Source organism: Sorex araneus, chromosome 2 (genome assembly GCF_027595985.1).
Source record: "Sorex araneus isolate mSorAra2 chromosome 2, mSorAra2.pri, whole genome shotgun sequence".
Lineage (NCBI taxonomy): Eukaryota > Metazoa > Chordata > Mammalia > Eulipotyphla > Soricidae > Sorex > Sorex araneus.
This window is the reverse complement of record NC_073303.1, coordinates 104,945,715-104,970,694: the sequence shown is the minus strand read 5'-3', so window position 1 is coordinate 104,970,694 and position 24,980 is coordinate 104,945,715. Positions and strand designations below refer to the sequence as shown.

At 42.4% G+C, this 24,980-nt stretch overlaps 1 protein-coding gene across 6 annotated transcripts in view; it reads right to left on the bottom strand.

Moving 5' to 3' along the window:
• Window positions 1-24,980, bottom strand: part of ZHX1 (zinc fingers and homeoboxes 1) — a 44,910-nt gene that overhangs the window by 2,560 nt on the left and 17,370 nt on the right. For 4 of the 6 annotated variants that reach the window (XM_055125747.1, XM_055125744.1, XM_055125748.1 and 1 more), the window contains 2 exons: window positions 14,933-17,776; window positions 10,546-12,128 (listed from right to left, as the gene is read on the bottom strand). In XM_055125747.1, the coding sequence (XP_054981722.1) occupies window positions 14,936-17,554 (2,619 nt within the window). In that variant the 5' untranslated portion in view covers window positions 17,555-17,776 and the 3' untranslated portion in view covers window positions 10,546-12,128; window positions 14,933-14,935. Of the gene's footprint in view, window positions 1-10,545; window positions 12,154-14,932; window positions 17,777-24,980 lie in introns of those variants that run through there. The other 2 variants (XM_055125745.1, XR_008628481.1) reach the window with 2 other exon arrangements.

Here is a 24,980-nt window from a genome sequence, read left to right as displayed (position 1 = left end):
TGCTGGGACATGTAGTCCGCGCGGGGCGCGGGCATGCTGGGACTTGTAGTCGCTCAACTCGCGGCGCTCTGGGACTTGTAGTCTTCGGGGGGCGGGGGCGGGGGCGGGGGCGGGGGCGGGGCACCAGGCGGGCGCTTGGCAAGCTGTGAGTTGGGAGGGGTGATGGAACTGAGATTTTTATCTGACTCACCACTAAGTCACAGAGCCTAAGTAGAGTTTGAATTCTCCGTTAACTGGAGAAGCCAAAGAGAGATTTTTTTTTCTTTAAAAAATAAAGTACTTGATTACAGGGCACCTGTTTTAAAACTCTTTCGGTACCTTTCCCCCAACACTAACGACTATCTAAGATGTGTGCTAAGCGCTTTTCCCCTTCCCACTTTATAGTTAAACAATTTGTTTATAATAGGAACAATAGTTTGCATTTCATAAATGAAGATATTAGGACTTACAGAGGCTAAGTAATTGTCCCGGATTCAGTAATTACTTGGCTCAGAGTTGGGAATAAAGAAATGACTCTGTTTTCCTCTTCCTATGTCCAGATAAGGGACATCACTACCAATGACAGGAACTCAAGTCGTAGTCTACTCTTTTATAAAGCGGAGGATATTTAGCTTTGCTCTAGGAGCTTGACCAGAGCACAATAATCCCAACTGGAGAAAAACATCAAATCCCAGAATTCTAAGACTAACCTTTGCTGCAATTCTTATACTTTCTATATGTTCCTTGACACTGGGAAGTAGGCATTGTTGCTAAAATTAGCCAATATCGCACAGCACAATATTGCTGTCAACAGTCACAGCAGGTAACCAACAGGAGGTTTTCCTATTTCTTCTTGACATTTCCACATTTTATCCCCCTGGTTCTTTCTTCAACCCAATCTTCAACTTACAGACACTATAAGGGCAATCAAACCCACTCTCCATAGTTTTAAAATCCATCTCTCTTCTGGGTAAATTCCCAGCTTGTGGATCCTCAGATATGGGTGGAAGACCCCACAAAATACCCCCCAGCTATCTATAGATGATGAATTCATTCACAGGAAAATCAGAAAGAACAAAAAAAAATCCCCACCAGCAATGTCATAGTTCATATTAGGAACAAATATGAATAGTAGACAAATAGAAGAAAAAGAGGCAGCCCTCACACCATCACGTAGAAGCAATAGGGACTAAAGAAGGCAAAGATGTTTACCCTGATCCTAATATGTCCCATCCTAGTCAAAACGGCAGTACTGTGTAGTTATGATGAGACCCCAAGCAACGATGTGTCCTGGACCCACGATCCTGAGTCACTTATTTAGCTGTGTGACCCAATTTTTGAACCAAGCACTGATTAAAATACTGCACATAAAGTGCCTGATAAACAGCAAGTGAGTAACACCTGTCGATATGAACAAAGCACAGCAGGAGACTTTCAGCTGTTTCTTTTAGTGTTTTTTTTAAATTTTTGGTCATCATGATTCAAAATCCTGTTCATGATAGGATTTCATGTGCACATAACATTCTAACACCACACCCTCAAGCCACTTTTTCCCTTTACCACTTTTTCAGGGTCCCCTCCCATCTACTGTCCCCTACTCCCCAGACCTGAATTTGTTCATCTCAGTTATGTAGACCAGTTATCAGGCTCTGTTGTCTTTGGCCCTTTGTCATTCCCATTCTATGCTTCTTTATATCCCACGTATGAGAGAGGTCATTCTTTATATGTCCCTCTCCTTCTGACTGACATCACTCAGAATAATCCCCGCGGATCCATTCACCTGGTGGCAAATTGCAAGATTTCACCTTTTTTTGTAGCCGAGTTATATTCCTTGCATATGTGTATCATAGTTTCTTTATCCAATTATCTGTTCTTGGACACTTGGGTTGTTCATAGATTTTGGCCATTGCAAACAGTTAAGCTCTCTCTTTTGAGGAGGCTTTTGGTTTAAGAACTTCCACCCTATGCTCTTCTGAGGCCCCAATCTGAACCCTGGCTGAGGCCTCCCCTTGGCACAATTGACCGAGACGTCTGCTGAAATAGGAAGCCTCAGGAAGCCAGCTTCATGATGAAAGTTCTTTACACTCTGAATTCAGGATTCCTATGGTCAGATTTCTAGTCATTGTACACCAAGAATCCTTTTAATTTCTTCTAAAGTTGGAGAGAATTTGGTACACTCATATGAACTCATTAGGTAATAACTGCTTACTCTTCATTTTTAAAAAATGACAGCCATCTTGTCAGGTACATTTTACATGTCATAGTCAAGCCAAGATTTTGCCAGCATCAGTTTACTAAAATGATCAGTGATGAGTCTTTGACAATAATGAAAATAGCTCAAAGGCTTCTGTCCTTGCAGAGGATCTGGGGCCTGTGATCCCAAGTTGTAAACTACTATGTCATTTTAGGGTTTTGGGTTGTGTTTGTTTGTTTGTTTGTTTTTATTTTCCCCCCCTATTTTTAGGGAATCATACCTGGTGGTGCTCAGGGCATATTCTTGGCTTTGTGCTCAGAGATTACAGATTACAGTTCTGGTGGTGCTGAGGGGACCATATGTGGTGTCAGGAATTCAAGCCAGGGTCCACTGCAAACAAAACAAGTGTCTTAACCAATTCAAACTGGGGTCCACGACATGCAAGACAGGAGCCTTAACTCCAGCTGGATACTGTCATTTTTAAAGGAAAGAATAGGACTGCGGCTATTATAGTGACAAAGTGCATGCCAGGCATATAGGAGACCTACAGGTCTGAACCCTGGCATTATAAAAAATTCAAATAAAAATAGGGGCTGAACACAATCTGCCTCTGGGCTCCATCTTAGTGCACCACAGCCCTGGTCCAGAGACACAGCAGCGAGTCCCGGAAGACACCACAGTGCTGGAGATCTCTCCAGGCCCATATCGAGCCAATTTCACCGGGGCACCCCAGATGGAGCAGGTGCGCTCTCCCCACTTACTATGGATGGAATCCCGGTGACCAAGAGCTTCCACAAGCAAGGCCCAGGTATACGGGTTCCAGGACTGAATCTCCAGGTTGCATGGCAGCAGGGACATCCGAGCTGTCCCTCCCCGGCTCCCAACCTGCTTGGCAGTCTGGCGAAACTCCCAATTGAATCCCAAAATGGATAAGTGCTCTACAGAGATGTGTCTGGAACCCAATCATTTACAATCTTGCATTCCAGAAGCACCTGGCCACACGAGCTCTCATGATACTCAAAATGAGCAATGGAAAATAAATGATCTAGCATCTGCCTCTGACAGGCAGGCTTGAATGGTGGTGGAAAAATTTGTGCAAAACAATGCCCAAAAGTAGAAAGAGAGTATTGGGGAAATTGCCATAGAGGCAGGGTGAGGACTGGGATGGGTGGGCGGCGGGGTGGGGGGGGGACTGGGGACGATGGTGGTGGAAAGTGTGCATTGGTGGAGGGATGGGTGTTCGATCATTGTATGGCTGAATCTCAAATATGAAAGCTTTGTAACTATCTCACGGTGATTCAATTAAAAAAAAGGGGGGGCTTAGGATGTAATTCAGCACTAGAGCATATGTCTTACATGTGTAATACCATGAGTTTTATCTCTGCTATCACAAATCAATATATAAATGAAAAGAGAAAAGGGAATTTTAGGGTTAGGGAGTGAGAATCCTGCAGTATCTAAAGCTGTAGGCATGTGATTTTAAATGTTTCCAAGACTTCTTTTTTAGTTTAAAAATCCATTTCTATGTGATTTTTGGGACTGGAGAGATAGTACAATGGGTATAGTGCTTATCTTGCATGTGATCTAGCCAAGTTACAATGAGGCAACACATATGGTCCCCTGAGCACTGTCAGGAGTGATCCCTAAGCCCTGAGCATCACTGAGTTTTGCCCCAAAACAATCCCCCCCCAAAATCTTATTTTCAATTGAAGGACATTTTTTGGTTCCCCATAAGATAGATGTCACCTCCTCCAGGCAGGTGTCCTCTTTCCTGAAATTCATTTGATAAATCCTTTGTAACATTTGTCACACTGTGAATTGCTGGCAGACAGAGACAGTGTCTTTTTCATTCTTGAAAACTCAGTCCCCAGTTGACCCGGGGCAATGAAATGCCCATTGAACGGACAGGTAAATGAGTGAATAACAGAAGTGCAAATAAATGGCAGAGAAGGAATGAGAAACTCTTAGCTCCAGGGCTGGTGTGATCATATAGTGGGAAAAGCGATCTACTTGGGTTTAATCCCCAGCATCCCGAGTGGTCCTCTAGCACTGCCAGGAGTGATTCCTGAGTTCAGAGCCAGGAGTAACCCCTGAGTATCACTGGGTATGACCTCCCCCTAAAAAAAAAAGAAAGAAAGAAAAAAGAAACTCTTAGCTCCAAGTCAAATGCTCATCTTTCCCTCAAGTAGGCGAGTGGGAAAACCAACACATATCGAGTCTCTTATGTACAAGGGGGTTCTGTGGGTGACCTAGGTCAGTCTGAGGTTTTGTTTATATGTTTTTTTTGCCACACCTGAGCCCAGGTAAGCTACATGCAAAACAAGCTTTTTAACTGCAGTGCTCTCACCTCCAGCCCTGTTTTCTCTCTCCCAAGTTCCCCGCCCCCCGCGCCTGCACCTTTTAAAAACTACTCTTACAATCACTCTCTCTGAATTCAACATTCAGAGAAGAAATAGAATCTGAGAGGGAACTTGCCAGCATCCCAGGTTAGAAAAAGCCAGAATCAAAGTCATCTTTATCTGACATCAGTCTGGGTTCTCAACTTCCACTGCGGTCTCAGTCCCGAGCCACCTCCCCCGTGTAAATGGCACTGTTTCAGGAAGACTCAGAAAACTGGTCGGCCCCTGTTCTGGAGCCTTGAAGCGCTCTTTTTTTTTCCCTGTCTTTGTTTCTCTAAAGAAAGTTCTGCCCTGCCTGTATGCATCCAAACATCGGCCTCTAAAACCCAGCAGCTCCAGTGCCCTGATGACAGTATGAGAGAGAGAGAGAGAGAGAGAGAGAGAGAGAGAGAGAGAGAGAGAGAGAGAGAGAGAGAGAGAGAGAGAGAGAGAGAGAGAGAGAGAGAGAAAGGGGAGAGAGAGAGAATATGTGTTTGTATGCATCCACTTTCCAGTTCCTGATAAATAGTTTCTATTGTGCCCAAGAGTCATTCCATATTATCTGAAATTGCTAAAGGCAGAAGGCTCTGGTGTCCACTGGGGCTCAGGCGGGCCGTAAAATGAGGTAGGAAGAGACTGGCGCAGACAGCGCTGTGTGGTGTCCAGGGCTTGCAGCCCCAGGCCAGGCTGAGCAACCTTCACTGAGACTGGGGTCTCCAGGGCCCAAAGTCTAGCCGTGCTGGCATCATGTCCCTCCAGAGCCCCAGGGGTGCTTCCAGGGCCCTTACCAGAAACTGCTGACCCATGTATCTCCCCTGATCTCAGCCCCTCGGTCCCTCTCAGCCTCTTCCTTGGCCTCTCAAAGGCTCTCCACTAAATCAGCCCAATACTCTCTCTGGCCAGAGACTTTAATCAAGGGTGGGAAGAAGGTTTTCTTCCAAACATCTCTGAGATTATCTAGAAATACAGACCTCGGAGGCAGAAGGAAGCCAGGAAAAGTTCTTTTCTAGGGCCAATTGTGTGGGCCCCACACCCCGTCGGTCTTAGGAAAAGGCCGCCATACTCCTTTGGGGGGCAGTTTAGAACCACGCCCAATGGCACTCAAGGTTTACCCCTGGTTCTGTGCTCAGGAATCATATTATATAAGGTGCTGGGTACCAAACCCAGGTTGGCCACATGCAAGAGTGTACTAATCCCTGTACTATCTCCAGTCCCCAGACTTCTACTTAAAACAAACAAACAAACAAACAAACAAACAGCAAGCCTTGGAGGAAAGAAAGAATCTGATTTTCAGAGTTTCCCTGTTATAGTACTCAAATTTCTAGTTTTCAGTGATAACCACAAAACCTCAGAAGACATAAAATGAAACAGCAAGTAGGGTCCAGTCAAAGAAGCAAATAAATGGACAGAAACTATGCCAGAAGAGGCTAACACATTGCACTTCTGAAACAAATTGGACTTCTGAGACAAAGATTTTATTTATATTTTTGTTTGATTCTTTTTTTTTTTTTTAGGGAGGGGGTTGGAGTCTGGGTAACACTCAGCTATCCTCAGGGATTATTCCTGGCTCTGAGTTTAGAAATCACTACTGGTAGCTCAGAGTAGCATATGGGATAAAGATTTCAAAATTTCATTCTATTCAAACCACTTACAGAAAAATGAGCAAAGAGCTAATAAGTATCAGGAAAATAATGCGTGACCAAAGTAAGAGTATCAGTAAAGGTGGCAGAGAGACAGTGCAGGGTTAAGGTCTTTGCCTTGCACACAGCCTGGGTGCCAGCACCAGCACCCCTTACGGTTCCCCGAGTCCCTGAGCAGTGACCTCTGAGCACAGAGCTAAGACTAAGCCCTGAGCATATTGGTGTGGCCAACATTTTTTAAAAAGAAAAGAAAGAATATCAATAAAGATAAATTATAAGGCTGGAACGATAGCACAGCAGTTGGGTGTTCGCCTTTCATGAGGCCGACCCGTGTTCGATTCCTCCGCCCCTCTCGGAGAGCCAGGCAAGCTACCGAGAGTATGGAGCCCACACGGCAGAGCCTGGCAAGCTACCCGTGCGTATTGGATATGCCAAAAACAGTAACAATAAGTCTCTCAATGAGAGACGTTACTGGTGCCCGCTTGAACAAATCGATGAGCAACGGGATGACAGTGATAAAAAGGAGCCAAAGAGAAATTTGAAAACAAATACAAAGGTGATTCAATAGCTGAGCTGAGAAGAAAAGAAAGCTGAGTAGGACACTTAAAAAATAGGACAACTGGGCTGGAGTGATAGCACAGTGGGTAGGGCGTTTGCCTTGCATGCAGCCAACCCGGGTTCAATTCCCAGCATCCCATATGGTCCCTGAGTGCAGTAATTCCTGAGTGCAGAGCCAGGAGTAACCACTAAGCATCACAGGGTGTGACCCAAAATTAAAAAGACATAGGACAACTGAAATAGTCAAAGCTGAAGTGCAGAAGGAAAACCTATGAAGAAAAGTGAACACAGTCCAAAGGAATTCGCAGTATACCATTAAGAAGCTCAACACAGAAATTCCTGGAGTCTCAGACAGAGTTGAGGAGAGGAGCTGGAGCGGTAGTACGGCAGGTAGGGTGCTTGCCTTTCATGCAGCTGACCCTGGTTCAATCCCTGGCACCCCTCAGGGTCCCCATGAACCCACCAGGAGTGATCCCCGAGTACACAACAAGAAGGAAGCCCTGATCACTGCTGGGTGTAGCCCCCTCCCAATAAGAATATTTGAATAATGGATAAAATTTGCTCAAAATTTGATGAGACTAATAACCTGAAAGTCTAAGCAGCTTAACAAATTCCAAGTAGGAGAAGCTTAGAAGACTGGTATCAAGATCCATTGTAATCACTCGGTGAAAGACAAAGAGGATGCTGAAAGTAACACAAGAGAAGTGACTGACTCCTCAAGAGGCATCTCAATAAGGCTAACAACCAATTCTCATCCCAAACCACAATGCTAGTAGGCAATGGGATTATCTACTTAAAGTGTTGGAAAAAACATGGCAGTGGGAGAACAGCCAGTAAGGTGCTTGACTTGGACTTGACCAAGCAAGATTTGATCCCAAGACCTCCTGTGGCCCCCCAGGCCCCTCCAGAAGTGATCCTGGAGCAGAGCCAGGAGTAAGCTGAGCACTGCCAGGTGCTAAGAAGAAAGACGACAGCAAAGAATTCTGTATTCAGAGAAATATCATTCAAATTGAGGAACAGATTAAGATATTGCCAGGTAACAAAAGTTGGGCGAGTTTGGTACTACAAGGTCAGCTATGTAAGAAAAACTAAAGGGAATCCTTCCTTTGTCTTGAAATAAAGCAAGAACTTCTTTGCTCCTGCTATAACATAACAAAAAGCTTTCTAAAAATATAAAGATCAGGGCAGGGGTGATAGTACCACAGGTAAGGCATTTGCCTTGCATACAACCAATGCAGGTCAATCTACAGCAACCTTTTATGGTCCCCTGAGCACTACCAGGAGTAAGTCCCAGAGTTCAGAGCCAGGAGTAACCCCTGAGCATCACCTGGTGTGGTCCAAAGACAAAAAAATATAAAGATCTGGGATTGAGAGATAGTACAGCAGGTAAGGCTCTTGTCTTATAAGCAACTGGCTGGGTTCAACTGCTGTTACCACACATGGTCCTCTGAGATCCTCAAGGAGACATCCCTGAGCACATCCAGGTGTGGCCCAAAACCTGTTCAGAGGCAGGGGAGAAGGGATGGGGTGGGGGTGGCGGAGGGTTACTGGGAACATTGGTGATGGAGAATGGGCACTGGTGGAGGGATGGGTACTCGATCATTATATGACTAAAACTTAATCACGAAAGTTTCTAAGTTTGTAAGTCTGTAACTGTATCTCACGGTGATTCGTTAAAAAATAAAATAAAATTTTAAAAATAAACAAAACCAAAAATAAAAGGGAACCATCAGAACTGTACAGGAGCAGAATTGTTATGCACTCTTAAAATTAACAATCCAAATTACTAACTATAAATTTTAGCAGTTAAGTGTAATCTCATTGTAACCATAAAGAAAACAATGAAAGAATATATATGAAAGAAAGTAAAACTGAATAAAAATGATTTACCATTTTAAGACTATAAGAGAAAACAGTGATGGAGAGATGAAAGACAGAAAAGCTGTAAGCCACATAGAAAACAGATTCTAAAGTTTACAGGGAGAGGAAAAAGACCCAGAACAATCTACACAAAATTAAAAGAGTACTGCTATAACTCCAAAATTTATTACAAAACTAAAACAGTCCAGATTTGCCCACAGATTGGCCAAATAAATTAATGTAAGAGAGATCCTAGAAATAAATCTACATAAATATAGTGAACAGATTTTTTAAAAAGATCAAAATCAGTACGAAGGAACAAAGGTGGTCTTTTCAACAAATGATACTGGAACAACTAGACAGCCACATGCAAAACAAAATTAAAAAAAAACTAGACTAAGACCTTAAACCTTTCACAAAAAATAATTCCAAATGGATCAGAGATTTAACGGAAATTTCCAAATATAAAATGTCTAGGAGATAGTATAAGACAAAATCTAGATGACTTTGCTGGAAATAAAATTTAAAAACTCCACTAGCAATAGCATCTAAAAACACTTAACACCTATAAATTAATTAACCAATGAGGAAACAGACTTATACACTGAAACCTACAGAACATTGCTGAAAGAAATTAAATAAAACCGAAGTAATGGAGAAACATGCTCTATTACAGACAGGATTACTTAATAGCTTAAAATGTCAATATACTCACAGTAATCTAAAAATTCAATGTAATTCGTAATTCAACTTTCCAACAACTTTTTTTTCAGAAGTGGTAAAACTAAGTGTTTTCCTTCCCATCCAGTTTTCTTCATCTGGTTTCTGGGGATCAAAGGGTGAATGAAATGCATGCTTTGTGTATGGAAGCCCCAGATTTGATTCTGGGCACCACTTCGAGCACAGAAGGCATGGTCTCCAATGGTTGTGGTCCAAAACGACAGGACAGGGATGAAGTGATTAGTACAGTGCGTAGAGTGTTTGCTTTACCTGTGGCCAACAGGGTTTGATCCCCAGTACCCGATATGTTCCCCTGAGCCTGCCAGAAGTGATTCATTAGTTCACAGACAGGAGTAATTCTGAGCACTGCCGAGCATGGCCCAAAAAATAAAAAAGAAAGAAAATACCCAAGGGGAATAAGAGACACGAATGAGCAGTAATACATAAAAAGATGCGCAATATCATCTTAATTTAAAAATGTGAATCAAAACTACAATATTATTTCACATCTATTAGGATACACACACTCACCTACACACATATACACACTACAAGGATAAACTTTGTAAATACTGTACTAAGTGAAATAAGCCAGATAAAAAAGAACAAGTATTGCATAATTTTCACTTACTTGAAATCTCAAGAATAGGCAAATTCATAGAAACAAAAAGTAGACTAAAGGTTACCAGGCACTGGGGGAGGGGACAACTGGGACTTATTGCTTAATAGCTACAGAGTTTGCTTGAGATGATGAAAAACTTTTGGAAATAATGGTGCCAGGTTGCTCAGCATGGTGATTATAACTAACGACACTGATATAAATCCTGAAAAATGGACATTACGGCAAACTTTGTTAATGAGTATTTCACCACAATTCTTTTAAAACCTCAGCTAATAAAGATGAAAAAAAATCACTGGAAACTACTAATCATTGCTAAATTTTATTTTGTATTCAAAGACACAATCAACCGAGAGAATTCTTTTGCTCTGTCAAATAAATATATTTAAAAGCTAGCAAACATCAGAGCAGAATTAAATGCCAAGCCTATAAAAGAGATGGGGGAAGTTACTAATAAGTTATTTACAGCTATACAAAGTTAACATATTGCCAGGGAAACGAAATATAGATATATTCAAAAGCTTCATTTCCAATATCTGACACTTCAAATTTGAAAACATAAAAATTATTGTCAATCAAAACTCAGACCACATTAGCAATGGTTTTAAAAAAGGGAGCAATTTAATCATTATAATACAGAGTGTCTTAAGAAGTTTTTAAACAGTGTAAAGAAAGATCCGTTTAGTGCATTAAATTGTTACAGTCTTTACATTGCTTCTTTTTAAAAAAGTTAACAGTAGTATGAAAAAGCCACCCACAAAGCCGGCTGTCTGAGTAAAGAAATCAGCAAGATTGCAGCATTTTGGAATTACTAATAAAGCTGTAGTTAAAAAATAAAAAGTTTATAAAAATGAAAGCAGCATGCATATTCAAGGCTTTTTCATAACACTTCATTAGCCAGCAAACATTTAGGTAAAAAACAAAAGCTTTATATTTATTATTCATTAAATTAGATAAAATAAACTGGCCAAGCCCACTATATCTGGTCATTCAGAAAAACATCTGAAAATCCAAAGCTAATTAAACTGAACATGTCTTCTATGAAGAAAAGCACATTTTGGAAAATGGTCCTATACGCCACAAAAGAAAGGGTCCTTCTCAACATGAATGAACAGCACCGGTCTTTACAGAGTTCATAAATCAGTAAGACCTTTTAGTCTCCTGACGTGGCAAGAGCTAACAGTTAACACTCCCATAATTCATAAACAAAAATTTAACTTTTTAGTTTTTAGCCAGACCAGAATTTTTTCTGCCATTGAAATGGAGAATTTCACTGACAGATAATTCTTAGAAATTCCGATCTGATGCTTGTACAACACATTTCTGATTTCCAAATGATTGTAAGAAAACACTAAGTACATATTCACTTACAAGATTGTTTTTCACATTAGTTTCATGTTTATTTCATTGTTTCACCTTATTCAAATTCATATGTCACTTTTCCTTCTTCAGTACTGATTATCTTCAGTTTTTAAAAAAGCAAATTCAGCTACTAGTGAGAAAAGTAACAGAAGTATTACAAGTAGCAATACCAGTATCCACAAATGTGCTCAGCAAAAATACCCAATAATTAAAGTCCAATGATACCACAAAATCTTACTGTTCTAGTATGTCAATACTTAGCTTTCTCATGTACGTTAAAATTGTATAAGCCCAGGCAAAATGTTTTAATCTTCGTGCAGAACCTGATAAATATGACAGAAATAAATCAGGTTTTCTTTATTTCCTCTTTCTAACTCTGTAAAATGTTTGGTCACTCAAAGTTATAAGCTTAATCACATATCAAAGAGCATAGGCAATAAAGCCCATCTTACTGGACATACAGTATTAAGCTTGACAAAATATGAGGACAAGCTTTAGTGGTCATTTAACCCGTCAGAAAGCCTAAGAATTAGAATGTCTCCATCATCTCAGAATAAAAATGTACTGTATTAAAATGTGAATTTTTACAAGTTTTTTTTCATTAGTGTTCTATTTACATTACAGAACTTCCGCCAACTGCAGTAGTTTAACTTTGGCACAACATTAAATTCCATTTCTTTTGGGTACTGGATCCTATTCTTTTTCAGAATGCATATGCCCCTAAAGTGTTTTCAGTGTCATCAAAGATTGGGCCCATTCACAGTAAGTCAGACATCAAGAGTTGAAGAACTGATTCTCTTCCAATGTTTTAGGTAGCTCTAAAAGAAAAATACAATAAAAAACCTAAAATTTAAAGAAAAGCATATTTTAATGTAAATAAAAATAAAGCAAGGTATCTATGTATATGCTTATATATGCATACATATGTGCATATATACATACAAAAACATTTAAAATAGATACTATTTTTTAAAAACTCTGACTTTGTGTGAACTTACAGTCACTAGAGCATTAATACTCAACACAAGAATACCCACACAAATTTAAAGTAAGGTCAAACTAAATCGGACCCAAAAGTCCACAGTATTTTTAGATGATTGCGAATCCCTTCAAAATCACTGAACAGTTACTACAACAATTCATTGCAGCAACAAATTTGTTGATTTAATCTTGGCTGAGCACACATTCTTGCGTTTAGCAATACAAAATAAAAAAAGCCTGTTAAAAATATTTTATGCATCTGGGTCAGAAGAAAACTTGTCCTGAGAATTCCTGACATTGCAAAAAGGGGCTGCACTTTAGTACAAATCTGTAAGGAAACTGTTTACCGTCTTGTGACTTGAAACAACACATTAATATTCTAGAACCTAGAATGAGACTTATACTTGTAATGGGGGCATTTTCAGTGTCATCTGTCTCTCTGTCTGAAAAAAAAAATAGTTACTGAAAAGAAACCCTGAAAAAGAACTGCTAAGCAATAAGAATCATGCCTGGTACATATTAAGCTCTCTATAAATAATTGTTGAAACAAAACAAATGAAGCCGGGGAGGAAGACAAGGAGGAATCATAGAAATACTGCACAGAATAAGACACCATGGAAGCAGAGAAGGGCCAGGGAGGCAAACGGCCCAGGACACAAGGACATGGGCTCTTCTGTAAAACAGCCCGAGTCGATGCCTCATCTCTTCCCTTCCTGCTTGAGAAGACTGCGATCATTTCTGAAAACAAGATCCTTTGGGGCTACTGTAAGACATACACGAACATTTCATGGCAACTGTATTGTTTTTATTTAAAAATAGCTTCATCTTGAAATACTCTAAAGCGGAAAAGAGAAAATAACAGAACTATGCTATTGAATTTCAAAAGTATGAAGAGCTAAAGTCCTAAGTCCAAATCAGTATCTGATTTGCAACTACTTAATCTTACTCAATCCATGAAATCTTACTCAATCCATGAAAAGACTTCAGACTTAAGGAATATACCGAATATTTCCAATTTAAGGCTTTTACTTAGACTTCTATGATTACAGAGATATACTTTCAACCAAAGAATGTTTCTGCTGGTAGTTGGTCTGTTTTCTGTCAAAGAATGAGAAGATACTTTAGGCCATTACATTAATAACAAATTTGTTGCTTACCTTTTGATTTCTAAAACAGGATCACTTTTTGGGGTTTGTTTTTGGGGCCATGCCCAGCTGTGCTCAGGGCTTGCTCTTGGCTCTGACTCCTGGAGGGCTTAGGGAACTGTACGGGCTGCTAGGGATGGAGCCAAGGTTGGCTGGGTGCATGGCAAGTGCCTTCCCCACTGTACGCTCTCAGGCTCCATAAAACAGAATCACTTTATATGAATTTTACCTTATAAACAAATTTTAATAGATGTTAGACTGGAGAGATCGTACAGTTTGTATGTGGCTAACTTGGGTTTGACCACCTGTACCACATATGGTCCCTGAGCACTGCTGGAAGTGCCTTTGTACTAGGTGTGGCCCAAAAAACATATCTATTTACACATATATTCTGAAAATATATATGCCCCCTAAGCAAATATGAATCCATCCTAGAGCAAACTTTTGACTTTTAATAGAAAAAATTAATTTTGATAAGTAAATTATCTTAAACTTGTCAAAAATCGGCTGGCTTGCATGGAGAGTAATAGAATGAAAAAAAAAGATACCCATTTTCTCTTTTTATTTGTTTGTTTGTTGGGGGAAACAACTGGTGGTACTCAAGTCTTACGTGGCTCTGCACTCAAGGATCACTCCTGCCAGGGCTGTGGGATTGAATCCACTGCCTGCAATACAGACACCTTAACCCCTGTATGAATATACCCATTTTCCCTTAGTTTCCTAAGACTGAGCAATCCTCACCTCTGCAGTCTTTCCCTCGGTACATCTTTCCCCTCCTAAAAAGTTTCCATCACTGAATTCTTTCCTTAAATGGCAAAATAATGAAGCCTTTAATGAAGGGAGGGTTACAAGAAACAGATTTTAGTTATGTTTAGTGTTTACTTGTAAAACCCCACCAGAATCAATCTTCCATCATAGAAAATGGGTAGCTGTCCCTTAAAGTAAAAACATTCTGGGCCCTCTCCAGAGAGATAGCACAGCAGGTGACCAGGCTTGGGTTCTATCCCTGGCACTACATGTGGTCCCCGAGCATCACCAGGAGTGATGCCGGGGCACAGAGCTAGGAGTAAACTATGAGCACTGTTGGGTTTGGCAAAAAAATATATAGAAAATAAACGAGGGGTCAAAAACAACTCAACCAATGGGTTGAGTACACGCTTGCATACTGGAAACTGGGGTTTCAGTCCCTGCACGGTTCCCTGAGAACTGCCAGGGGCAACGTTCCAGCACAGAGCTAGGAGCAGCCTCAAGCAGTGCCAGGTGTGGCCCATAACAAACAAGAATAAGTGAGGAAAAGCACTGAACTCTATCCAATAAATAGAATTGAACTTCAAACAAGAGTCATATAATCTGGGTTAGCCTCATGGCTCCTGCTCCTCAGACTGGGTTAAAGGAAAATGATTTGAGAAGGGAAGGATTCAAGAGGAAGATGACAGATGGCAGGTAAGGCTCTACAGGTATGTGGCCAAGCAGTGATCACACAGGGTCACACCTACCTTTCAGTCATCTGATTTGGAGAGCTTCCGCTTCACATGCCTCGGTGGTTCCCACGTGTCACTGTCATCCGTTTCTTCTTCATCTTCTTCCTGGTCCTCGGCGACTTCCTCTTCCTCCTCATTTTCCTCGAACAATTCTATCCCTAACTCAGATCTTCTCTGTCTCTCTGCGAACCACTCTCTCACCTGCTCGTAGCCCATATGTGATTTGTTGACAAGTTCATCCAGGTCTTGCTCATTGAGGAATTTGTGCTTCAGGTAATAATCCTTCAGGATTGCCGTTCCAGTTTTGAATTTGATGAGGGATGGGCCTCGATCCCAGTTGTTAAACCTCTTGCTTCCTCTCGGCCGCCCTCGGGGTCTCCCCCGGCCCCTCCCTTTGGGTCTCCCTCGCCCCCTTCTCCTCAGAGAAGACAGACCATTCATACCACCTGAACTGGCGCTCTGGTAATAGTAGTACCATTTTAAGCTCCCGTTTTTCCAGGCGTATCGGGTGTCCCCAAACCAGCTAACGATGTCAGTTCGAGCGAGCCCACTTTCTTCCGCCAGCTTGTCATACTCTTCTGGCGATGGCCACTGCGTTCGGACAAAGGCGCTTTTAAGCAGGTGCAGCTGCTCAGGTGTTTTTTTACATATCTTACCTGCACTGCCTGGCTTGGGAGCACTGGGTTCGTCACCGGGAGAAGTCTCCCCCGCTTCTTCTTTGGAACTCCCTACATGACTTTCCTCCACTTCCATTTTCTCCTCCTTTAAAGCTTTGGATTTCTTCTTCTCCGTAAACCATGCATCAATTTCCCTCCGGGTGAGTTTGGTTTGCGCTCTCAGCCTGTTAAGTTCTTCATCGGTGAGCACGGAGCTGCTGAGAAAGCTGGCCTGCAGGGCGCTGAGCTGTTCTGAGGTCTTCTCTTTAAACCTCGGAGGGGTGAAGTCGGGCAAAGGGTTCCAGGTTGGCTTGTGCTGGGCAGGCACCGTGGTGGGGGACTCGGTGGTCTCATCGCTGGAGTCTATGACAATCGGGACGGAGGGATCACTGTTGAGATGTGAGCCCTGACTGCTCTTTGAATTTCGCTGATTGTACCTTGTGTCACTAAACCACTTTTTAATTTCTCCTTTGGTCAGGCCCGTGATTTTCATGAGTCTGATAATTTCGGAGTCGTGGGGAAACTGATTCTTAAGGTAGCTCACTTTCAGCTCGGCAAGTTGTTCCTTTGTCTTTTTGGCCCGGATGCCAAAGGAATCCGGGTTTGCCAAGGCGGTTTCGTGTTTGACCAGCTGAGGGGCTGGAACGGTTGCTGTGGCTGGCTTTGTCTCGGTCACGGGCTGGGCAGCAGGCACCTGACTTTTCTGTACACTGGTTGGATTCGGAACTCCCGCCACTGTCAAGGCTATAGGTGCTGTGACCGGCAAGGTGTTGGCCCCAGCGACTTGCGTCAGGACCAAGCCTGGCTGACCAACTATTTGGCATGTCTGTAGGATGGACGGTAACCCATTACTCCCAGTGGAGATGTGAGTAGGAATAACAGTGATGGTCTGAGGTACTGTGTGGACTGTTCCGTTGAACTGCTTTCTTCTGGCCTCCTCTACTTCCTCGGGAGTCCAGCTAACACCATGTTTGAGACGCTGGGCTGAAAACCAGATTTTGATCTGTTCCTCGGTGTATTTCGCTTGAGCAGACAGCACTGTGATTTCTGACATGGTGGGATAAGGGAATTTGTTGTAGGTGTTCAGCAAAAGAGGGTTGTTATCCAGTGCAGCATTGTAGGCGGGAATGCTATTCACAGGGATTAAGACTTTGGGGATCAAGTTAGAGTTCTGCTGCGCTGAGACAGCAGTGATCACCTGGGCCAGGCCAGGCAGGACAGCTGCGGGCGTCACCACTGCGCTGGCAGTATGGGGGTGTACCCTGTTGACAACAGAAGCACTCGTGTTCGACTCAGAAGCTGAAGAGCTTGGGTTTTCGGCAACTTCTTCACGATCTGCTTTGATGTCACTCTCTTTCTCTTCAGGAACACCCTCGGCGGAGTTATGATGAACGGTGATCCGTTTGTTCTCTGCCTTGCTTTTTATCATTTTCATGATCGGAGTTTTACTGATAGATATTCCGGAAGAGACGTCTGTAGATTCTGCTTGCTCTGCATTCTCCTCTTTAACAAAATTGCCATCAAAAGTCAGATCATTTACGGTTTGTTCAAAGATTGTCTGGTTGTTTCGTTTCACCATTGTCAACTTAAAATTTTCTTCTCCAGGATGGTATTTCAGATTATGCTCAGAAAGTGCATCATACCTTTTGGTAAGGAAATTGCATTCAACACAAACGTAAGAGGAATTTAGCACGACATTGGGATGTTCTGAATCCACATGAAAAGTAAACATATTTAGATCTGGAGTTTGAAAAGTACAATATTTACATTCATAGCCACCTTCAACTTTTTTATTTTGCTGATTGTCAGAATCCACTGATTCATGAACTTCTTCGTCGCTCGAGATACTCTCTGCTCTGGTATTCTCTACCGGTGTGAGCACAGGGGGGCCTTCATCCACATCTGATACTAATTCCAGATCTGGATCCTGTTCACTGGCAAGGACCATGCAGGGTACTGTGGATTTTCGCCTGCTTGCCATTATGGTGGTACAGGGGAAATCTCAGTGGCGATGAAAAAGCACTGCAGCTTAATGTTCATTATTCTTCACTTGAAAACGATGGCTTTTGGTTCTTCATGTTCGTTTTTGTGTTTAACCAGTCTCGTTAGCAGCTTTTTCATGGTGCAATCAAGTAAAGAGCTTATTATTGGCAGATAAGACACTGATGAACTGTTGAAATTTTTGAAGCACAACTCCAATCACCTAAGTTAAAATAAATTTTAAAATGTTTTTAAAAGTGTGGTTATGATCTCTTAAATTACAGTTATATTCACTAATGTGGAGTTGATGGAGAGCTCACACATAAGTATCTATAATAAAGAACCAGGGAAAAGGGCCTTTAATATGTCCAAAGCACAGACTCAACAACACTGAAAACATGAAGTCTAAACTTTGTAATGTGCCTGTCAAGGTGGCAGGTGTGGGTGAGGAGGTGCGGGGATGGGGGGCGGGGGAGGGTGGGGGCTGGCAGGAGAGAGCATGGGTACACCATGAGGGAAGTTCACATTATTGGTGGAGCTGGTGTTGGACAAGACTCAACTATCAGTAACTTTGTAAATCATGGTTCTTTAAATTAAAAAAAAAAAAGAAAAAGCAAGATATCTCCATGCCAACTCACTGAAAGTCATGTGCTGTACTCACTAGTTAGTCTTTACCCCACCTCCATTTTTATTTGGATCTTTGAGCCAGGTAGATATTAGAAATAGCATAGCGGGTAGGGCGTTTGCCTTGCACGCGGCCGACCCAGGTTCAAATCCCAGCATCCCATATGGTCCCCTGAGCACAGCCAGGAGTAATTCCTGAGTGCAGAGCCAGGAGTAACCCCTGTGCATCGCCAGGTGTGACCCCCCCCAAAAAAAAACCCAAAAAAAACCCACAAAAACAAAAAGAAGAGTGTATTCCTTGGCAAGCACACTTTATCAATATGAAATGATAATCTGAAAACAAGGGAGGAATTTTGAAACTGAGAAAGCAATCTGGGGTACTATGGGAGATACTGTGACCATTAACTGTGTAAATTTGACCCAGGTGCTGGAGAGATAGCATAGCAGGTAAGGCATTTGCCTTGCATGTGGTTGACCCAGATTCAATCCTCAGCACCCCATCTGGTTCCCTGATTATGACCAGGCACAATTTTTAAACACAGAACCAGGAGTAAGCCCCGAGCATCATAAGGTGTAGCCCAAATACAAACAAGCAAAAAAAAATTCCAGAACTGGGAAGACAGTTCAAACAGCTGTAGTGCATCTGTTGTATATAAGAGGCTCAGGTTCAATCGCCATCACTGTTTGGTCCCCTGAGCACTGGCACAACCCTAAGCTAGGAGTAGCTCCCTGAGAAGACCCTCCTTGAGTATGATCAGGTGTGGTTTAAAAATGAAAAAGAGGAGCTGGAGTGATAGTACAGCAGGTAGGGCATTTGTCTTGCACACGGCTGACCCGGGTTTGATTCCCAGTATCCCATATGGTCCCCCGAGCACTGTCAGGAGTAATTTATGAGTGCAAAGTCAGGAGTAACCCCTGTGCACACCAACAGCCCTGGCCCAGAGACTCCCAATTGAATCCCAAAATGGATTAGTGCCATACACAGATGTCTCCGGAACCCAACCATTTACAATCTAGAAATTTACATTTATAATTATGGCCACACGAATTCTCATGATATTCAAAATGAGCAATGGAAAATAAATTATCTAGCGTCTGCCCCTGGCAGGTAGGCTTAAATAGTGGTGGGAAAATTCAAGCAAAACATAATGTCCAAACTTAGAGAGCGAGTATTGGGGAAACTGTCTACCATAGAGGCATGTGAGGACTGGAATGTGGTGACAGGGCAGTGGGGGGTACTGGGGACATCGGTGGTGGAAAATGTGCACTGGTGGAGGGATGGGTGTTCCATCATTGTATGGCTGAATCTTAAACATGAAAGCTTTGTAACTCTACCTCACGGTGATACAATAAAATAAAAAAGTAATATGGAGTTCATGCCCAACTCAATCAGCTTAATCAGTGGCTGAACAAAAAGCAGTACTCCTACTTATTTAAAAAAATATATATGAGTGACGAGTGTTTCAAAACATGACTCGAATCATCATCCCACTCAATACTACCAGACTTTATAAACCTACCTTAATGATGTCAATCACTTAACTTAAAGTTCCTGAGGCATCCCTGAAAGAATCAAGTTCCAGCTCCTCAAGGCACACGTAGGGCCCTTCACAAGCTGAACTCCATCTCATTTCCCTGCCATTTCTCTCCTGACTCTCTTTTCTTTAGGCTCTAGGCAGAACAGATATGACTGCTGTTCCAGTAATAAAAAGTAACAGTTACTTCTCAGGGAGTTCCAGACATTATGCTCCTTCCTACGCATTATGCTCCTTATACGGTGGGCACTCTGCTTGTGCTCTGTGTGATTACCTTCTACCTTATATATCATCATCTCCCTTCTTCCTGAACTGACAACCTCACCTTCGTTTCCTAGTCTAGCACTACAGCACTAGAGCAGAAGAATATCATCTTTCTGCCCCACAACTATCCATACCCCTGTTTTATTATAGGAATGAGTCTCCTTCTTTTTAGGATAACAGCTTTACTCAGACAGAACAAAGCTTTCCAAACACTAAAGAAAAAAAAAAGCCAAGGACCTTAATATGTCCAATATAACACATTTCAGCTGAATTATTCTCGCTGACCTCTCATTCACTCTGCATCCCCTTCACATATATGAAGCATGGAAGTAGGGACTCACTAAATACTTATCAAGTTGTACTAGAATGAATATAAAAGCACTCCTTCAAAACCCAAGGCATCACCATGGAGAACAGTGAAGTTCATAAGAATGGCCTTACATCATCAAGGAAAAAAATGAATTTTCTCATGAAAACATATTTCAACACTTTTATACCCCAAATATTTAAAATAAAATTTGTGTTTTAACTTGTTGATTTGCTCCTGAAGTGTAGATGAAATGAAAAAGAATAGAATGAGGGGGGCTGGAGTGATAGCACAGCAGGTTTGCCTTGCAAGCGGCTGACCTGGGTTCGAGTCCCAGCATCCCATATGGTCCCCCAAGCACCACCAGGAATAATTCCTGTGTGCATGAGCCAGGAGTAACACCTATGCATCACCACGTGTGACCCAAAAAGAAAAAAAAATCGAATGAGGGCAACCTGGGTTTGATCTCTGACGCCTCTTATGGTCTCCAGAGTCCCATCAGGAGTGATCCCTGAGCTTAGAGCCAGGAGTAAGTCCCAAATACTGATGGGTGTGGTCTCCCCCCCCCCAAAAAAAAAAACACAAAGAAAATAAATGAGTTAAATGGCCTCACTATCTCCCACGAGTTATTTACTGATTTACTAATATACTCATTTACTAACATACTCTGTATCCTGGGTAAACTTAAGAGGAAATGTTTGCTTCAAGGATTGTAAATCAAACCTAAGTCTCTGTGAGGACTCAGTAAAGGGAGAAACGTTTTTAGGAGACATGAACTGAAAATATCCTGCCTGTAGAGGTGATGAGAGCCTCCTCACTGGGATCATTTAAATATACACTACCTAACCATTTGATGAATCCAAACAATAGATGCAAAATTAAGAGTGAACATCTCTGTTCCTTGATTTCTATGTTGATGCCAGCACGTGCCACCAGTGACTCTCAATGGGATGCCACATCAGTTAGACCATACCAACAGATATGACTATTATTGTCAAAACTTCATATTACATTTCAATCTGACACTTCCTGATTAAAACGGGAGTGGGTGCCATACCCAACAGTGTTCGGGGCTTACTCCTAACTCTCTGTGCCCAAGGGTGACTCTGGTAGGCTTGGGGAACTATATCAAGTGCTAGGTATCAAAGCTGGGTCAGCCCCATGCCAGGCAAGTTTCCTACCCGCAGTTCTATTGCTCCGGCCCCTAAAGTGGAACACTACTAAGGAAGCCAACAGATGGCGAGAAACACAAATTGCAGTGCCCGAATTAATGTGTTAAAGAGCATTAATTAGGCTCAGTAATAACTGATATCAACAGTCTCAGTGAAACAGACTCTCAAAACTGTATTTTTCCCCCTTGATTTCTATTCTGCACTGTCATCCCATTGTTCATCGATTTGCTTGAGCAGGCACCAGTAACGTCTCCATTTTAAGACTTGTTACTGTTTTTGGCATACGGAATACACCACAGGTAGCTGGCCAGGCTCTGCCGTGCAGGTGGAATACTCTCGGTAACTTGCCGGGCTCTCTGAGAGGGACGGAGGGATCGAACCGGGTCTGCCGCATGCAAGGCAAACACCCTAGCCACTGTGCTATCGCTCCAGTCCATTGTGAACTACCTTTCTGCATCTGGAGATAGGACTTGATTTCTATATAAATATAAATAAATTGCTAAAATGTAAAACTACATTGGGTGGGGGTGGTGGGTTAGGACCATATCTGGCTTCTGGCTCTGTGCTCAGAGATCACGCCTATGTGGTATCAGGGGCAGAACCTGGGTTGGTCACATGCAAGACAAGTCACTCGATTATTCACTATACTATACTATCTCTCTAGGCCCCTAAAACTACTTCCTAACTAATCTTATAAACTAAGCTAATACTATTTTCCCAGTTCAATAAGAGTTCCCAATATGTTTTCAAGTGTTAGTATAGCCGCTTCATTTTGGGGAATGAAGGAGCACTGCTGAAAGGCAGGAAGTGAGAGATGTTACGACTGAAAACTACCTCAAATCTCAGAGAAATTGTATTTAGTTGGGGATATACTAAGACCAGAGAGATAGTATAGCAGGTAAGGCACTTGCCTTGCATGTGCCTGTCCCCCACATCCTTGAGACTCTAAGCACTACCAGGAGTAATTCCTGAGTGTAGAGCCAGGAGTAACCTCTGAGTACCACTGGTGTGACCCAAAACAAAACAAAGAAACAAAAAATACTAACTAGTTTTACTAAAAGCTGGCTGTCATAAGATATAAATAAAATAATATACTAAAAGCTAGCAGTCATAGATATAAATGAAACTTTTAATTTTATTTTTATTTATTTATTTATTTTTTGCTTTTTGGGTCACACCTGGCGATGCACAGCGGTTACTCCTGGCTCTGCACTCAGGAACCACCCCTGGCGGTGCTCAGGGGACCATATGGGATGCTGGGAATCGAACCCGGGTCGGCCGCGTGCAAGGCAAACGCCCTACCCGCTTTGCTATTGCTCCAGCCCCCTAAATGAAACTTTTTACATGAAACTACCATGGTATAAAGAGACAATTTTCAAATTTTTCATTGTCAACAGGGGAACCTTTGATTTGAATACAGTTTAATGAGGGGGCTGGAGTAGTAGCACAGCAGGGAAGGCACTTGGTTCAATCCCCAACACAAGTAGGGCCCCAGGCCTTACTAAGAGTGATGCCTGAGTACAGAGTTGGGAATAAGCCCTGAGCTGGTTGTGGCTCCCCCCAAAATAAAACAACAATAACAATAACAACAACAAATTTCATGCAACAATCTGGAACAAAATAGAGATGGAGAGTGTCTATATGGTTAGGAAGCAAAAAGGTTGCCCTATGTCCGGACCCCAAACATGAAGCCCTCAGACTCGAATGACATATATGCTGGGTTCAGAATGTGCTTCAAAAAAAATTTAGGAGATGTTCAAAAAGAAAAAAAAAAGAGTTTAAAATTCAATGCTTCCAGGGCTGAAGAGATACAAAGGGGTTTAAAGCACTTGCCTTGCATGCAACTAACCCAGTTTTGAATCCCTGGTACCCTATATGGTCCCTGAGCACAAGTGAGGGGTCACTCCTAGGCACAGAAGCACAAAATGTCCCTAAGCATGCCCAATTGCCACCCTCCCAAACCTTTCAAGCCAATCTATCAGTTTCATCAAAAATTCTCAGTTTACCTCTGCTGAGCCATGACATTTGAAAACTGATGTGAAGTGAATTCAGTGCATCCTTTGATGGGAGAAGGCAGGTCTAAAGCACAAGGGCAGAACAGGATAAAGGGCACTAATAAAACAGAAGACAGATCTGAGTCAACACCTCTTTACTACCTGGATTTTTAGTTCTTGGGTTAAATTTCTTTTTTTTGGGTAACACCCAGCGATGCTCAGGGGTTACTCCTGGTTTTGCACTCAGGAATTACTCCTGGCAGTGCTTGGGGGACCATATGGGATGCCGGGGATCAAACCCGGGTCGGCCACGTGCAAGGCAAATGCCCTACCCGCTGTGCTATCGGTCCAGCCCTCTTGGGTTAAATTTCTTATTTAAGTGTAATCTAGCACTAAAACCAGAATATGCAACCACAGTACTATTTTTCTCTTCCTTATAATTCACTAGCTCAGAATGGCAAGTTTGTAACAATGTAAGCAGATATAAACAAATTATTTCATTTTATTTTTGAAATTTAAAATGTTTCCTTCTTTGTTTTCGGGCCAGACCCCATGGTATCAGGGCTCATTCCTGGCTCTGTGCTCAGAGATCGATCCTAGTGAAACTCAGGTCCCCATACGCAATGCCTACGATAAAGTGAGTCAGTTGCATGCAAAGCAAGCACTTAACCTGCAGTACTATTTCCATGGTCCCATTAACAAAGAAATTTCGTCTTGGTGGGAGGGTTCACATATGGTGATGCTCAGGGGTTACTCCTGGCTCTGTAATCAGGAATTATTCCTGGTGGTCCTCAGGGGACCATAGGGATGCTGGAGATAGAACCCTGGTCAGCCTCATACAAGGAAAACACCTTATCCACCATACTATTGCTCTGGCCCCATAAATTTTAAAAGCTGAAATTTGGTGAGCTGAAATCATGAAAAGCACAAAATATGTCTATTATACTGCCGTTTCATGGGCTGGAGCGATAGCACAGCAGGTAGGGCGCTTGCCTTGCACACGGCCATCCTGGGTTCAATTCCTCTGTCCCTCTTGGAGAGCCCGGCAAGCTACCAAGAGTATCCCACCTGCATAGCAGAGCCCAGCAAGCTACCCGTGGTGTATTCGATATGCCAAAAATAATAACAAGTCTCACAACGGAGACGTTACTGGTGCCCGCTCCAGCAAATCGATGAACAAAGGGACGGCAGTGCTACAGTGCAGTGCTACTGCTGGTTCATGATGTGTGTGAAAACACTGTCATTTTTCCTTCAAAAGCACTGGTCTTGGCCATGTAGTTCAATTTAAGTAAGTGCTTAAAAGAGAGGTTTCAATGTGCATGAGATCTGGGTTTGATTCCCAGAACTACATGATCCCTAGAGCAGTAGAGGTGACCCTGAAGGCCCCTGAGCCCCACCAGGGTGGTCTCGGGGTCCCCAGCACCTCAGGGCTTGAGCAGCAACCACATCCACACAGCCTTTCATTGACCCTCTGGTCTACTACACTGAGAACCGCCAGCGGGCTCTCTGTGCCTCCTGAGAACTGCTTGCA